The sequence below is a fragment of the Urocampus carinirostris genome, chromosome 12 (genome assembly GCF_059441175.1).
Source record: "Urocampus carinirostris isolate Australia breed hairy pipefish chromosome 12, RoL_Ucar_1.0, whole genome shotgun sequence".
Classification (NCBI taxonomy): Eukaryota; Metazoa; Chordata; class Actinopteri; order Syngnathiformes; family Syngnathidae; genus Urocampus; species Urocampus carinirostris.
In genome coordinates, this window is record NC_142360.1 from 27,736,804 (window position 1) to 27,752,493 (window position 15,690).

General features: G+C 40.8%; 1 protein-coding gene across 1 annotated transcript in view; it reads right to left on the reverse strand.

Moving 5' to 3' along the window:
* Positions 1-15,690, reverse strand: part of LOC148355402 (disks large homolog 4-like) — a 177,580-nt gene that overhangs the window by 22,674 nt on the left and 139,216 nt on the right. The window contains exons 14-17 of the mRNA XM_088350535.1: positions 9,230-9,344; positions 6,022-6,204; positions 3,046-3,109; positions 916-931 (exon numbers count right to left, since the gene is read on the reverse strand). Of these exons, the coding sequence (XP_088206661.1) occupies positions 916-931; positions 3,046-3,109; positions 6,022-6,204; positions 9,230-9,344 (378 nt within the window). The remainder of the gene's footprint in view (positions 1-915; positions 932-3,045; positions 3,110-6,021; positions 6,205-9,229; positions 9,345-15,690) is intronic.

The window sequence follows — 15,690 nt, forward strand, 5'->3', positions numbered from 1 at the left end:
GAACTGGGATCCCTTGACCCCAAGACGAGCGCTCTACCTCCTGAGATACTTTAGCGTGATTGTCTATAATCGATGTGCATATTTCGGTTAGGAATACTAAAAGCAAAGGTATTACAGTTTTTTAAGTTAAAAAAATAATAATAATTACAACACTGTGACCGAGTTTGGTGTTGTAATCAATGACCATGCTCTTTCAAATACTGTCCTTCAGTCACTTTGATAATTGCACATTGCTGCATTAAGCAGGAACCTCATGAAGGTCAGACACTTATATAACTGGTAACACATCACTAGCCCAAAATACTAACTTAAACCAGACTACTAAATATTGTGAAGTAACGCATCACTGTGATAGTCAAAAGGTTATCAAATCTTAGTAACACATTTTTATGCGAATAAGAATTAAATAGAATACAATATATTGTTATGGCAATAAAGGTATATTGTATTCTATTTTGGGATATATTGTGACAATGAAATTGGACGTGGCACTCCAGTTCCACATTTTACAGTGAGGATATAAGGAAAACAAAGAGATAAAGAAGATGTTTGTCCTGTCCTTGTTGTATAGGCTTTGTTTTCCTCCGGAGGGGGGGGTGTATGAATGGGGTGAGGGACAGACAGATGGGCAGATCCAACTAGATGTTTGATCTTACTGTACACACGGTCCAGTGTTTTTTTCCCTAATTGCTCAGTCCACGTATTGAATGGATTTGGGAAGTACAGTCCATAAACATGTCCGATTAAAGTCGCCGGCGACGATAAAAGCTCCGTTGGAAGGATTCAATGTATTGTCAATGAGTTACAGGGAAAATTGCTCATAACCCAAATTTAGTCACTTGTGACCCAACTGTTTTCACAAGTGGTTTCATATAAATTGACAAGTGGGGTTCCACTGAAATAAGATTTACTTACCCCTTTCGTCTTGATCCTGCAGAGAAGCAGAGAAAACAGCAGACTTAATGATTGATCACAACCAAGGTTGGGAAGTAACGGAATACATTGAAAGATTTTATACATTTGACTATAAAGGATTTTATACGATTGAATACAAGTTACATTTATTGAGTTTAATGCAAGATATTCACTGACTGGGCTTTAGTTCAATGACAGGGCAGGCTGTTCCAAATGCAGAATATTTTGTCTAGGGAATTTTGATAACAGGACTCTGACAGAGGACGGCAGGCGTTGTTTTGAGAAATCTGCCCCAGTGTGAAAATGTCGGTTTTCCTGTTCCTTTTTCCCTCAAGAAACGAGCGCGCATAAATTGTTGGGTGAATGTAGGTTGTCTTTGGTCAATGGAGTCAGAAAACTAATTTGAACAATTTGGTTAATGGTACATTTCGATAATTAATTCCCAACAACATGAAAGGGCGATACGTAATCGGGACACACATTTTAAAAAAATGGTTTCCGATACAGTTACAGTAAAAAAGTACATTGAATTAAAATAAGGATTACATTTCCGGATTACAATTTTATTTCAAACTATATTTTGTATACATGAAGCCCCGATAGATGAATTGTGTGATAAATTCACTCACTGACATGAGAAAGACAGAGGGAGATTAGGTTTACACACACGCAGGGGCTATGTGCGTGAGCCAAATCTGTTGCGTGAATTTTACAGAAATCCTCCAATGCATGTTTGTTAGAGTGTGTTACAGGTTAAAGCACTTTTTTTGTCTTTATTTTATTTCTTATTCAATGTAGCCCTCATTTTTATTTAATTTGCGTGAGCCTGCAGTTTGATGAGGCTGCTAACGTGAGTATTGGGCATTTGGCAGGAAAGTTGCTTGCTGTTGATGCATTCTGGGACATTTAGTAAATTTGATAGATTATCTTCTTTTTGCAGTTAATAGTTGTCCAAATTGCGATTGGTTGGCAAACAATTCAGGTTGTCCTCTGCCCATGTCCTAGTATAAGCGGTGCGGATAATAGATGGATTGTTCAAAATCCACTATTTGATCACTTTACTAACTTAGCTTAGTAAATACTGTACTTTCAAGAAGTTTGTTATCCCCACTTCAAACAAGGAAAAGTTTGTTGGAAATTCAGAAAGTGAACAATTGGGGTGCTTAAAACAACATTGGGTTCTTAATATCCTCTAATGTAAACTAAAACAGAGCATATCTTGTCTGACATGTGAAAGAGAAAAAAATATTTTTGTTTAAAGTAATATATTATATATACCAGAGCCATATCCCCCTAGTGGGAGGTGGCTAGAGTCAAGAACACGTTCATATTTCTGACTCTTTCTGGGAGATTGGTACAGAGGAGGGGATTCCCAGCCCCCTCACTCAACCCAACTGATGTGTTGGGAGTCATTAGGTGACCAAACCCCCCAATTCCAACCCCTAATGCTGAGCGCCAAGCAGGGAGGCAATGAGTACCAATGTTGTAAGTCGGCCGAGGTTTGAACCAGCGACCTCCCAGTCTCGGGGCGGGTGCCCTACCCCCAAGGCCACCGAGCTGGTTAACTAACTATACTACGAGTTTGAAATTCGAGCACTTTTTGTAGGACTACAAGCTACTACCCAACTTTGGTTTCCTCTGATTCTTTTTTCAAGGTTACATTGCTCCTCTATGTTTAACACAAATTATTATTTCTATTTCTATAGGAATAATCCAGAATAATACCAACGTAATCCAGTTACATTACTTTAATGTTTCAGTATTCCGAATACTGATTCAATTTTTCAACAGGTAACAAGTGACTGTGTCGGATAACATTTTTAAAGTAACCCTCCAAATTCTGATCAGATGACCAAACTTTGGTAATAGTGGAATTCCCTCACAGCTCATGTATTCTTTTTTTCTAAAAAAATACATTGTGCTTCTAAAGTGTGAGGAAAACAAGCAGATGGTGTGAAAAACTGCTGTGGCCAGCGTTATTATTAGCTGGCACAAGTCTTGGTAGGAAGCAGGGGCATGCATTATCATCATATCACTCTCTTCTTTTAAAAACAGAATTAAATTAATGGAGGAGTTAGTCAGCCTTACCATTGTCATTTAAGTTTACCTCTTTGATGAATTGGTACTCACTTTTCTATCCTGAGTCTTGATTACACAAGCTGTCTTTAACCTCGATCTTTCCTTTTTCTCTGCCCTGTGAAAAAAAACAGGCGATGATGCATCAATTTTTACCAAGAACAGACTTACGACCTAACAACTTTGCATATCCTGCGGTAGAACATAACCGTACATTCTAGATGACGAGACTATTTTTCTGCTACATTTTAAACACTGCAGCTATAAATATGGTGCGGCTTATTCTTTATTTTTGTGTGGAGGCACTGAGGAAAACAGCGAGCTGCTCTTTTCTACAACATGCTCTAAAAACAAAACCCTGCGCTGCTGTCTAGAAACATTTATGACGCCCTTTTGAGGAAATTGAGTCGATGTTTTTTGCCCAAATATTTTATATGATTGTTAGAATTATATACATATATTTATCCTACAGTTGACATTAATATGTTATAAGTGTTCTCAGCCCTTTATGTATAGTTTTCAGCCGTAACTGTTCTTCAAGGCCATGAGTTGTTTTTTGTTCAGTCTGTCTCACATTCCAGTGGGTGCACCCTGACCTGGAATATGCAAAAACTCAAGTTGTTTTTAATAAGAAAGGAGGACAGAGGCCACCTGTGATCATCGGGTGGAAAGCAGGCCGTGCGAAAGAAGATTAATTAACTCCGCGTAGCAACAGTCAGAATGAAGTCTCCACCAGTAAGATAGAGCCCTTCCTTTGGAGGCGGAAACTTATGGACAATACAATAAAAGTAGGATACAGAACCGAGACGGGCTTCGCGACGGGGCCACAGAGAAGAGTGAGGAGGAGATTTGTAACAGCCCGGTCTCCGCCGCTCTCATTATAATGATTAATAAAATAACCAATTCTCAATGACCGATTCTCTACGTCTTCTTGTTTTATTAAAAATGTTGGAGACTTAAACCTAACATTTAATAGATAACAGGAGCACACTGGGAGGATTGGCAGTAATTTATTCAATATTTTCAACATACTCAAGATACTTTTTCACACACAAATCCAGTCCTCAATTTATATTTGCGAATTGAACAGCGGTGGAAGTTATCGGTCAAAAAGGCTACACCTTACGTTTCCTTTAATCCTTGAGGAAAGACACACCGCACTTGTAAGATACTGGCGAGAAGCGCGAATGACCTTTGACGTAAGTTAGGTACAGACAGAAAGAGGAAGCGGCGCATTGCTATTATGACACAAACAATAAAAATGTCTTTGGTATTAGTGATTTAGGGTTAAACTAATGGTTTGGTAAGCATGATCTCTATACTAGAGCAGGGGTCAGGAACCTTTTTGGCCCATGAGGCCATAAAAGAGAGAGAGACAAACCATACATTTAAAGACAAAATTCAACAAAAGTGCCAGGCCTGCTTTCCAGACAAAAGCTAATTGTTCAGCACATTTTATTTGACTGTGTGTCGTTAGATGATTTGATCTGATCTATAATATAATAGCCCTGCGACTGGCTGGCATCCAGTTCAGGGTGTCCCCTGCCCACTGCCAGAAGATACCTAGGATGGGCTCCAGCACTCCTGCGACCCTACTGAGGATAAGCAGTGCATATAATGGTGGATGGATGGATATAATATAATAAGAATGCCAGAGCCTCATATTTATCTTATGTGCAGAGTACACTGAGCAAGTGAGGGAGGGAGTGCAGGGTGCAAAGATCCGCCCACCTCTACCCCTCACCCAATCAAATTGCTCTGAGTGGTTTGCTGGCGTTTGTATTCATTTACAGTTTGATCAGTGGGTTTTCATCTTATGGTGTCTCAACAGTGAACATACATAGTTTATTGAAACCTACATAGTTTAGAGTCGCTTCAGCTTTGCATGTACCAAAATCGGAATGAAGTCACTTGATTACGGAACGCCAGATAGAAATGTGCAATGTTAAATTTGATCTTCGAGCCATATATACTCATGAAAAGAGCCATCTATGGCTCGCGAGCCAACCATACTCATGAAAAGAGCCATCTATGGCTCGCGAGCCAACCATACTCATGAAAAGAGCCATGTATGGCTCGCGAGCCAACCATACTCATGAAAAGAGCCATGTATGGCTCGCGAGCCAACCATACTCATCAAAAGAGCCATCTATGGCTCGCGAGCCAACCATACTCATGAAAAAAGCCATCTATGGCTCGCGAGCTTGCCTAATAGTAAAAAGAGTCATCTATGGCCTTGAGAGCCAAACATACTCATGAAAAGAGCCATATATGGTTCGCGAGCTATACATACACATGAAAAGAGCCATCTATGGCTCGCGAGCCATACATACACATGAAAAGAGCCATCTATGGCTCGCAAGCCATACATACTCATGAAAAGAGCTATATATGGCTCGAGAGGCATACACCCTCTTGAAAAGAACCATCTATGGCTCGTGAGCCATACATACTCATGAAAAGAGCTATCATTTGCTCGCGAGCCATACATACTTATGAAAAGAGCCATATATGGATCGCGAGCTATACCTAATCATGACAAGAGTCATCTATGGCCTTGAGAGCCAAACATACTCATGAAAAGAGTCATCTATGGCCTTGAGAGCCAAACATACTCATGAAAAGAGCCATTTATGGCTCGCGAGCCATACATACTCATGAAAAGAGCCATCTATGGCTCGGGAGCTATTATTACAAATGAAAAGAGCCATCTATGGCTCAGGAGCTATACATACTCATGAAAAGAGCCATATATGGCTCTAGAGCCATACATACTCATGAAAAGAGCCATATATGGGTTGCGAGCTATACACACTCATGAAAAGAGTCATCTATGGCTCGAGAGCCATACACCCTCTTGAAAAGAGCCATACATACTCATGAAAAGAGACATCTATGGCTCGCGAGCCATACATACTCATAAAAAGAGCCATCTATCCAAGAATCCATGTTATGTCATAAAGAACATAAATTTTGTCACCAAGTTACCGACAAGCGATCTTTGGGCAAGTATGACTCTTCAAAACTAACCTTCTTCGGCTGGGGATGACTCCAACCTCTGGGCAGTTTGGGGGTTGTGGGCTGAGATGGCGCGCAGGCCACCACTCTTCTTCGAGCACGCCGCTTACATGAAGAATGTCTCCGAACCGGAAAAGTAGGGCCTGATTTGCGGTGCTCAAGTCTGGCGCGCTTCCGTCATAATCGAACAGCGCTCTGAAAGCAGATGGAAGAAGATGATTACAGAGACGTATTCAGTGAAAATTTATTACAGTAATCCCATGCTGTATCACGGTTTTGATACTTTTGGGGATTTCCATCGTGTATTGTGTTCAGCTGCAGACAACACACAGCGAATGCTATCACGATGGCAGGTTGCAGAGGGCTGTGTGTTACAGTGATAGGCTGGTGTATGCTGTCAGTCACAACAGATTGCAATGCATGGTGACAGCTAATATTTTAGCGGCCCATTACATCAAAAAGAAAATTATGCATTAAATCTGACTCTGAGGAAAAACAGAGGAGCATGTATTGGAAAATTAGTATGAACTAAACACATTAATCATGATTCTGCTCACTCAGACCTTAAGTTTAAGCTTAAGTCAAAATCAGTAAAGCGAAATAATTAAAACTAGATAGTCGGCGTTTCGAGGACGTCTCAGTTCAATGAAAACTCCAGGTCATTCTGGACTTGTTTTAAATAGTTTCTGAGAATTGTTTTGCAAGAGTCTGGAACTGTATGTCAAATTGTCTCACGTGTCCACTGAAGGAATGACCAAACAAGGACATTTAGAGTCAGCCCGGAGGCTGTATAATCTCAGTCAAATAAATAAGCTCGTCCCGTCCCGCAATTTCTTTCGGGTTTTTCTTCAACAAAGGCTAAGAAATGCTGATCACCACTGGGTGCTTTGTGGATTGTTATCGGGTCCAAGGAGAGATTGAGGTGACGTTATGGGAAGCAATAGTGAAAAAAAATACATTTTTTGGAATGCAAACCTAACGATAAACAAGGGGATTACTGTATATGTAATTTTTTTATAAGCTAATGTTATATACATCATTCATTGTACCACACCAACAATGACAACAGCTGTAAAATCAAATAATACCGTGTGTAAATGCAACTGGTTTGATCTAACGATGGAATTTGGTAAATGAATCAGCTGGAGAATTTATTGTTCATATTTTTTGGTGTGTGACGATTCGATAAGTCTGTGTACATGGCCGAAAGGTGATCTGTCTTTTTGCCCCGCCATGGAATTCTAAACTTGTCCATAGGGAGAATAACTTGGGAAAAATAGGGCAGTGGCGTTCGTGTGAGTGCAAAGTAGAGCTGAAATAACAGGCATCCCCTAAAGTCCCCACTGCCTTCATCAATAAAACACAGAAGAGAAGGGGAGAGAGGAAAGAGCGCGGTAGACATAGTCTGCAAATATTTGAAAATATCAATATATTTGGAAGATTTTTGATAAAATGTTTAACAGAGATAGGATGAAACAATGGAAAATGGGCTTCATACATGGTCATCGATTTAATACAGAGTTAAACCACCAAAGAAGGACTGTCACCAAAGGGGATGTGTTTTTGAGGCTTTAATTCCTTCTCCGGATGGTGAAAACTGCAACAATACAACACAGTGCATTGAGACCATGTGCCGATTCGAAAATAAAGTACATCAACTTTGCATCTGTCGGAACTATTACAAAATATATTTGCTTTATAAACTTACTGTATTGCTTTGTTAATCCTTTTACATGGATGGAGATCATTTGGACATGCATAGTGTCAGTTCAGAGTTTACGACAAGATGGCGGAAACAGAAATGACGCAGGAAACCCGGTTGTATTATTTCACTATTATTTTCAACTTAAAGCTCAACAAAAGAGAAAAACATGCTAAAACCAAAATGCAAGCATGTGACTGTTACTCAACAAAAACAATTGACACTCTATTCGCATTATTGACTTGATTTTCGACATTATGAGAGATTAAAGGTATTCTATATGACATTCTTACACAGTATTTGTATTTTTGATACATTATTGCTTTTTTGCTTTGACTCTTTGACACTGTTAATAATAAAATGCAGTGTTCATTTTACCTCTGAAAAGTGATGGGTCCCAGGGACTCGCATGCTCAAAAATGTATGGGTCCCAACAGAGATCTATGGGTCCCCAAAATTTAGTGTTATCGAGGTTGAAATCGTAAATCGGCAACGAATATATAATATAAATCTATATATTCATTCAGTTTTAATCGTCACAGTTTATTGGTCATACAAATCAGTTATCACTTCAAGATTTTTCAGTTCACAACAATATTGTACATTATACAAAATAATATTGCTGAAATAATTCTATTAATCTATATTTTCATTCAGTTTTAATCATCACAGTTAATTGGTAATACAAAGCAAGTTATCACTTCAGATTTTTCAGTTCATAAATTCTTTGTGGTTTGCTGTCCCGCCACAGTTGTAATGCCTTCTCAAGGTCCAATCCATTATCATCCTCCTCATAGCGTAACCAGGAATACAATTTAGTCCATTTTGGCAGAAAAGTCCTTTTCTTAATAGGAGTATTCTTTTGTTTATTTTCTTTCGTCGAATCGTTCGCCTCAACACACGTGTTTTCCTTGCCTCCGCGATCTTCCGAAGAATTTCTCCGCCGTTTTTTCGTGCCGGAATTATAGCCGTTGTTATCACTTTCTGCATTATGTTTCGACTTATAACTTACCAATTTTGTGTTGATTTTTACCTAATACTAACTGTTTTTTCGGAGGCATACTTAACATTCACCTTTCCTCAACGACAACCACCACAACAATGACGTATTCTCGAAGCACAAGATCTCGTTTGCCGAGATCGGCGTGCAGACGAAAACTCGAACCGCGAGACCAAAACAGCGATGGGGGATCTGCCTGAAGAAAAGTTTGGAGTGCGGTAAATCTTTGTTAAAAAAAATAATAATCGGGTAATAATGACAATTTTGTGTCAAAAAAGTTGTGTCCCGGGGACGCACGTTGATTTGACACTATGCGTCCCCAGCAAAAATGATGCGTCTAGGCAAACAAGAACACTGAAAGGAAAACATCTTCAGTGCCTAAAATGCTGTGTTTTGTTGTAATTCTAATCTAACTCTAGGTATTATTCAATGTGATCAATGGTTATACAAATACCTGTGACCTGACTTGATCTATATATGTCATACTGTGAGCGTGATCCGACCGTGTTGTGCCTTACCTGATGTAAAATGTTCTTTTTTGAGTCGATCGGAGTGACGTGGAGCTGGAACTGACACTGCTGGTCATCATCTGCTCCCTCAGGTCATGAATCTTCGCTTCAAAACGACTGTACTCTGCACACAAACAGAAACGGAACAAATATGTGTAAGATACAGGCAGACTTAATATAATTGGCATTCTGTTAAAAAGATGTAGTAAACTTCTCTCAGAATGTCCTTTGTGTACTGTAATTTCTGGACTATATGGCAAACTGGATTATAAGGCACTCTTTTGAATTTCGTGCAAATTGTTGTTTTTGTGTGTGCAGAAAATACATGACATATCTTCCAAGGATCTGAGTGAAATAGAGACAACGTGACTGGAAAATGAGGGATGAGCTTATCACTTCTGCAAAGAAGAGATTTTTACGCCGTTCTTGAAATTTGCAAGGTGTTGTTGAGTGCTTTTGCCTTTCCAACTTTGACTTTATTTTCAAATAAAATTCAAACCTACAGGACTGTTAAATGCACTGCAATGTATTACAAAGACATTTCAGACATATATGCCTTTTACTAAGAGGCATTTACACTGAATTCACCAGTCATGATTCAGTAATATTACGGCTTACATTTCCCTGCAGCCTAGAACTAAACAAACTAAAGGCACTGGAATATGTTTGTATTCAATAGAACAGCCCATCACCAAAAATAATGTAGCCTATCCTTTTTGTAGTTCTCCAAGGAAATGCGTAATAAACTACGAGAGATTCTTAGCATTTGGTAAAAAACAATTGTGCTTCTTGTTTATACAGTGAAGGATTATTCGCAAGTACATTATCAGTTTTCACTGCTACGCAGACGACACTCAACTCTATCTTCCGTTGGAGGAATCTGCCACACTAAACTGTGGATATTTGGAGGCTTGCCTCACTGAGATAAAAGAGTGGATGTCACTCAATTTCTTGCGTCTTAACTCTGAAAAGACCGAAATGTTAGTCATCGGTCCATCTAAATGCCGTGACTTATTCTCAAAAACTGCTGTGAACATTGACAAATATCACATCGCACAGAGTGACTCAGTTAAAAATGTAGGTGTCATATTTCACCCTATCCATCATTTGAAACGCATGTAAAGAAAATTACTAGAACCGCTTTCTCCCATCTTCGTAACATTGCTAAAATTCGTCCTATACTGTCTCAGTCGGATGCGGAAATTATAATTCATGCGTTTGTTACCTCCCGTCTCGATTACTGTAATGCACCACTCTCCGGTCTCCCGAAGTCCAGAATCAAGTCTCTTCAGCTGGTACAAAATGCCGCAGCGAGGCTTTTAACTCGGACAAAAAAGTACGATCACATCACACCGATTTTGGCTAACCTGCATTGGCTCCCAGTTAGCCTTAGATGTGATTTCAAGGTTCTCTTAGTATTATATAAAATCATACATGGACTTGCTCCCTCTTATCTTTCAGATCTGATTTCCGCCTATGTCCCGGGCCGTAGCCTACGTTCTGAGAGTGCCAGTCTTCTGGTAATCCCAAGAGCAAAGAAGTGTTCTGCTGGTTCGAGAGCGTTCTCCATCTGGGCACCGGTGCTGTGGAATGCTCTTCCCCCTGAGATCCGATCTGCAACCTCAGTGGAAATGTTTAAATCTAAGCTTAAAACTCACTTCTACTGTATAGCATATGAATAACCTACTCTTCTCGCTGGCTCCAGAGCAGGGGAATGTATAATAATAATCTGAAAAATAGTCTGTGTAATATAGTGTAATAACCTGTGAAGCCCTTTGAGACTCTTTGTGATTTAGGGCTATACAAAAATAAATGACTTGACTTGACTATACGTTGGACTATAAAAGATTTTAGACTATTGAACACAAGTTACATTTATTGAGTGCAATGAAGATTTTCACCAAGTAGGCTTAAGTTCAATGACAGGTCACGCTGATCCAAATGCGGAATGTTTTGTCTAGTTCTGTTGATAAAAGGACTCGGCGGTGGCGATGTTTTGAGAGCAAGGCCCTGATGACGTAGAAATGCTCGGTGTTGTTTTTGAGGTTTTCAGACATCTTCTTCGAGATGGAGGAGCTCACGTGGGGGATTTAATGGCACGCCCATGGGAGGAGCCGGCACACCAGCTTCCGGAAAAACATGGGCCGAGAAGAGAAGCGAGAAAAAGATCGAGAGAGGAGGCTTGACAGAGACTCGAGCTACACTAATTTGGTTAATTCAGCCATATTCGATGGAGTTCACTTAGTTAAATTGTTTAAGAAATTAAATCTGCCCCCGTGTGGAAATGCCGGTCTCTTGTCCATCTTTTCCATCAAGAAACGAGCGTGCATTGTTAGGTGAATGTAGTTTGTGTTTGGTTAATGGAGTCAGATAACTACTTCTAACAATTTAGTAAACGGTACATTTTAATATTTAATTCAGAAAAATATTTTTTAAATGAAGGTATAATACTCACTCACTCAAAGTTGCGGTCTGAGTGAGGTTGGGCCATAACAGCCTTTTCCACAAGAAATGGTTCAATAAAGACATTCCATTTTCCTCAAAAGATCTTTTACACAAAATAATAAGATCTAAAAAACAAAAAAAACACATCCGTTGGTCGTCCAGTTGGCGTTGCTCTGGACCCCAGAGCCGGTTTTCCGGCGGGTGCTGCTGCCGGGGGTGGGATTGGCGTGCTCAAGGGCTACTGGTGCCTCAGGGAGTTGGTTGGACGCCCTTTTTTATTACGATGCATGTTCTGCTCCACCACCACACACGCACCTACCATGATTTGGGATAATAATCCCCCTTGGGACCCTTTAGTTGATAGATACTGGTGTTTATGGCTAACAGTGTGCCTATGCTCATTTCCTTCCTTATCCTCTTTGTTTCCTTCGTAGGATGGGGACTGGCCTCGGTGAAACTACACTTGGTGAAGGAAAATGAGCGGGCAAATCGGGGCAAGATCAGATCCTTGTCAGACCCAACACCTTTTCCCCCGGGGCTCTCCACCATTCTTTTGCGTTTTCACTTTCAGAATGCTGAAGTCAGGTATCACACTGCTACATCTGCTATTCACCTCTGTGATTTGCGTCTGCTTGAATCAGCTAGGACTCAAAGACGCACGGGAACGGCCGGAGTATTGAGAAGAGATATACTGAAGAGCACAAATACACGCACACACATATAAAAAAAAGGAGCAATGATGCTGTGATGCATGATCTCCGATCAGATACACTGACCTCCCAGAAATAAATTCAAAGAAAAATTCAATAAAGCACAGGTTAATGTCGGGAGTAACTATGACTCCCTTTGGTAGCTAAATGCCTTGTCACCCAAATAGTGACATTTATTATGAAACAATGGGATTCTCAAGGTCTGTACCCACCATCTAGCGAAACTACAACCAAGGCAACGGGTTAAGAAGAATCAGCGGGGAAATGTCTAGTACAGAAAAGTAACACATTATGCTGCAAAGAAGAGACTTGTTAGCGCAGACTTGCTAGCGCAGGAGCCAACATTAATTATATATATCTCATCTCATCAGCTGCACCGCTTATCCTCAGTAGGGTCGCGGGGATGCTGGAGCCCATCCCAGCAATCATCGGGCAGTGGGCAGGGGACACCCTGGACTGGTTGCCAGCCAATCGCAGGGCACACGGGGACAGACAACTCACTCGCTCAGTCACACCTAGGGACAATTTGGACCGGCCAATTCACCTGAAATGCATGTTTTTGGAATATGGGAGGAAACCGGAGTTCCCGGAGGAAACCCACGCAAGCACGGGGAGAACATACAGACTCCGCACAGTAAGGCCGCAGTGTTTTAAATGTAGACAAAAAGTAGCGGCTTGTAGTGTGAAATTTACAGTAGTCCAGGGTAGGTTAATTCAGTAAAGGTAACACGTGATTGAAAGCAAGATGGTCAAAAATTAGCCCCAGGACAAGAAACACAAATAATTTTTTACGCCTTAACCCAGAAAAAACTGAAATGTTGATTATTGGTCCAGCTCACTGTCGTCAGTTGTTTTCAAACACTACCCTGAACCTAGACAAATGTAATATCACCCATAGTGACTCGGTCAAAAATCTAGGTGTTATATTTGATCCTAATCTGTCGTTTCAGTTACACGTGAAAAATATTACTAGAATAGCTTTCTACCACCTCCGTAATATTGCGAAGATTCGTTCGATGCTGTCCCAATCAGATGCAGAGATTTTAATTCATGCGTTTATTACTTCTCGGCTTGATTACTGTAATGTATTGCTTTCTGGTCTCCCGATGTCTAGCATTAAAAGTTTGCAGCTGGTTCAGAATGCGGCAGCTAGACTTTTGACTAAGACCAAAAAGTTTGAGCATATTACTCCTGTATTGGCCAACTTGCAATGGCTCCCAGTCCACTTAAGATGTGACTTTAAGGTTCTCTTATTAACATATAAATGTTTGCATGGGCTTGCACCCTCTTATCTCTCCGATTTGATTTCCCCCTATGTTCCTGCACGGAGTCTGCGCTCGGAAAATGCCGGTCTACTTGTGACTCCGAGAGCCAAGAAGTCTGCGGGCTCGAGAGCGTTCTCCATCCGGGCCCCGGTGTTATGGAACGCCCTGCCTCTGGAGATAAGATCTGCAACCTCAACGGAAGTTTTTAAATCGAGGCTTAAGACACACTTCTATTCCAAAGCATATGATTGATGCCCACCTCATATTCTGTTTTGTCCTGTCTTGCCTGGCTGATACGAAGGAGAAGGATGATTTGGGATGGGTCAGCGGACCGGCGTCTGACCTGCGGCATGTCAACCCCTGCATTTACCAGCTGGCAGAGACGGGAGGCAGCGTCGTGGCCGTCATAGACTTTCTGGACTGGTTTGCAGGCTGGGGGCGTCGTTGATGTCATGCACTTTCCGGACATTTTCAACATCTTACCTTATGTTTACTATTATGTGTACAGTAATGCTAATTGTAATTCACCCTGGTCAATCCTGGAAGGGGGATTACCACATGTGAGGTCCTTTCTCAAGGTTTCTCTTTTCTCCTCACACTGAGGTTTTTGAGTTTTCCTTGCCCGCATGTTGGTTTAAGATCAGGTAATTGTGTAATTTTGTAACTGTAATCCTGTGCAGTCCTTTGAGACATTTTTGTGATTAAGGGCTATATAAATAAATTTGACTTGACTTGACAAAATATATTATAATAACACACAATACTTACTGTATTTGTCACTTTAAGACCTTTAAACCAACACGCATTGTTGTGCAGCAGATAAAAGTATATGGACAATTGTTGCTCTATTTATATTTTCTCAAAACAAAGACAGTGAAGATAAAACCCCGAATAATGCAAAGGGAAAAAGTGTTTTCACATATGCATGAGTGTGGCAGTAATGGGCCAGTGGAGCATAGAAAATCAGTAATCCAAAATGTGACTAAACCACCAATGTTTTCACATCAATGGCAATGTTTTGCCATTGGACCTTAGTAACAGAAGTGTTTCCAATGGCTTTTACAAAAGAGATGAAGTGGAAGGGTGGTCAGATTGATCCATATATCGATATTATCGACTAAGCAAGTACTTGGTTCCGAATGATACTACTGTCCTGGGATCGATACTTCACCTCACTTTTCTACTAATTCCCTCAATGCGCTTCCAAGCATGTTCCTGACCAACGCCAGATCCATCGTCCACAAAATGAGTGAATTTGAGCTGCGACTCGCCACCAACAGCTTCGTCCGAAATTGCAGTATTTTTGTCATCACGGAGTCTTGGCTTCCCGACGCAGCAGTCCAACTAGCAGGACGCACGCTTCACCGGCACGAACGAGACAGAGACTCCGGTAAAAACAGGGGTGGGGGACTATGCGCTGCAATAACAGCCGAATCATTGTCACTCACTGCTCACTCGATATAGTTTCTAGCAGTATCGTGTAGACCCTTCTATCTACCGAGAGAGGTAACTGTGGTGATTGTGGTTGCTTTTTACGTTCCACCGGATGCTAACGTTCCACCAGATGCTAACGTTAGCATAGCGCTAAATCTCCTGCCCACTGCTATCAATAAACAGCAGCTTGCACACCCCGACGGCGCTTTTATCGTCGCCGGCGACTTTTATCAGGCATGCTTATGGACTGTACTTCCCAAATCAATTCAATACGTGGACTGAGCAATTAGGGAAAAACACTGGACCATGTGTACAGTAAGATCAAACATCTAGTTGGATCTGGCCATCTCTGTCTGTCCCTCACCCCCTCATACACCCCCCTCCGGAGGTAAACAAAGCCTATGCAACAAGGACAGTACAAACATTTTCTTTGTTCCTTTATCTCTTTGTTTTCTTTATCTTCACTGTAAAATGTGGAACTGGAGTGCCATGTCCAATTTTGTTGTCACAATATATTCAACCCATGTTGTAACAATGACAATAAAGGTATATTCTATTCTATTTTATCCTATATCTAGGTATCTCAGCTCTTCTCCTACCAAGTTTTGATAGTTTT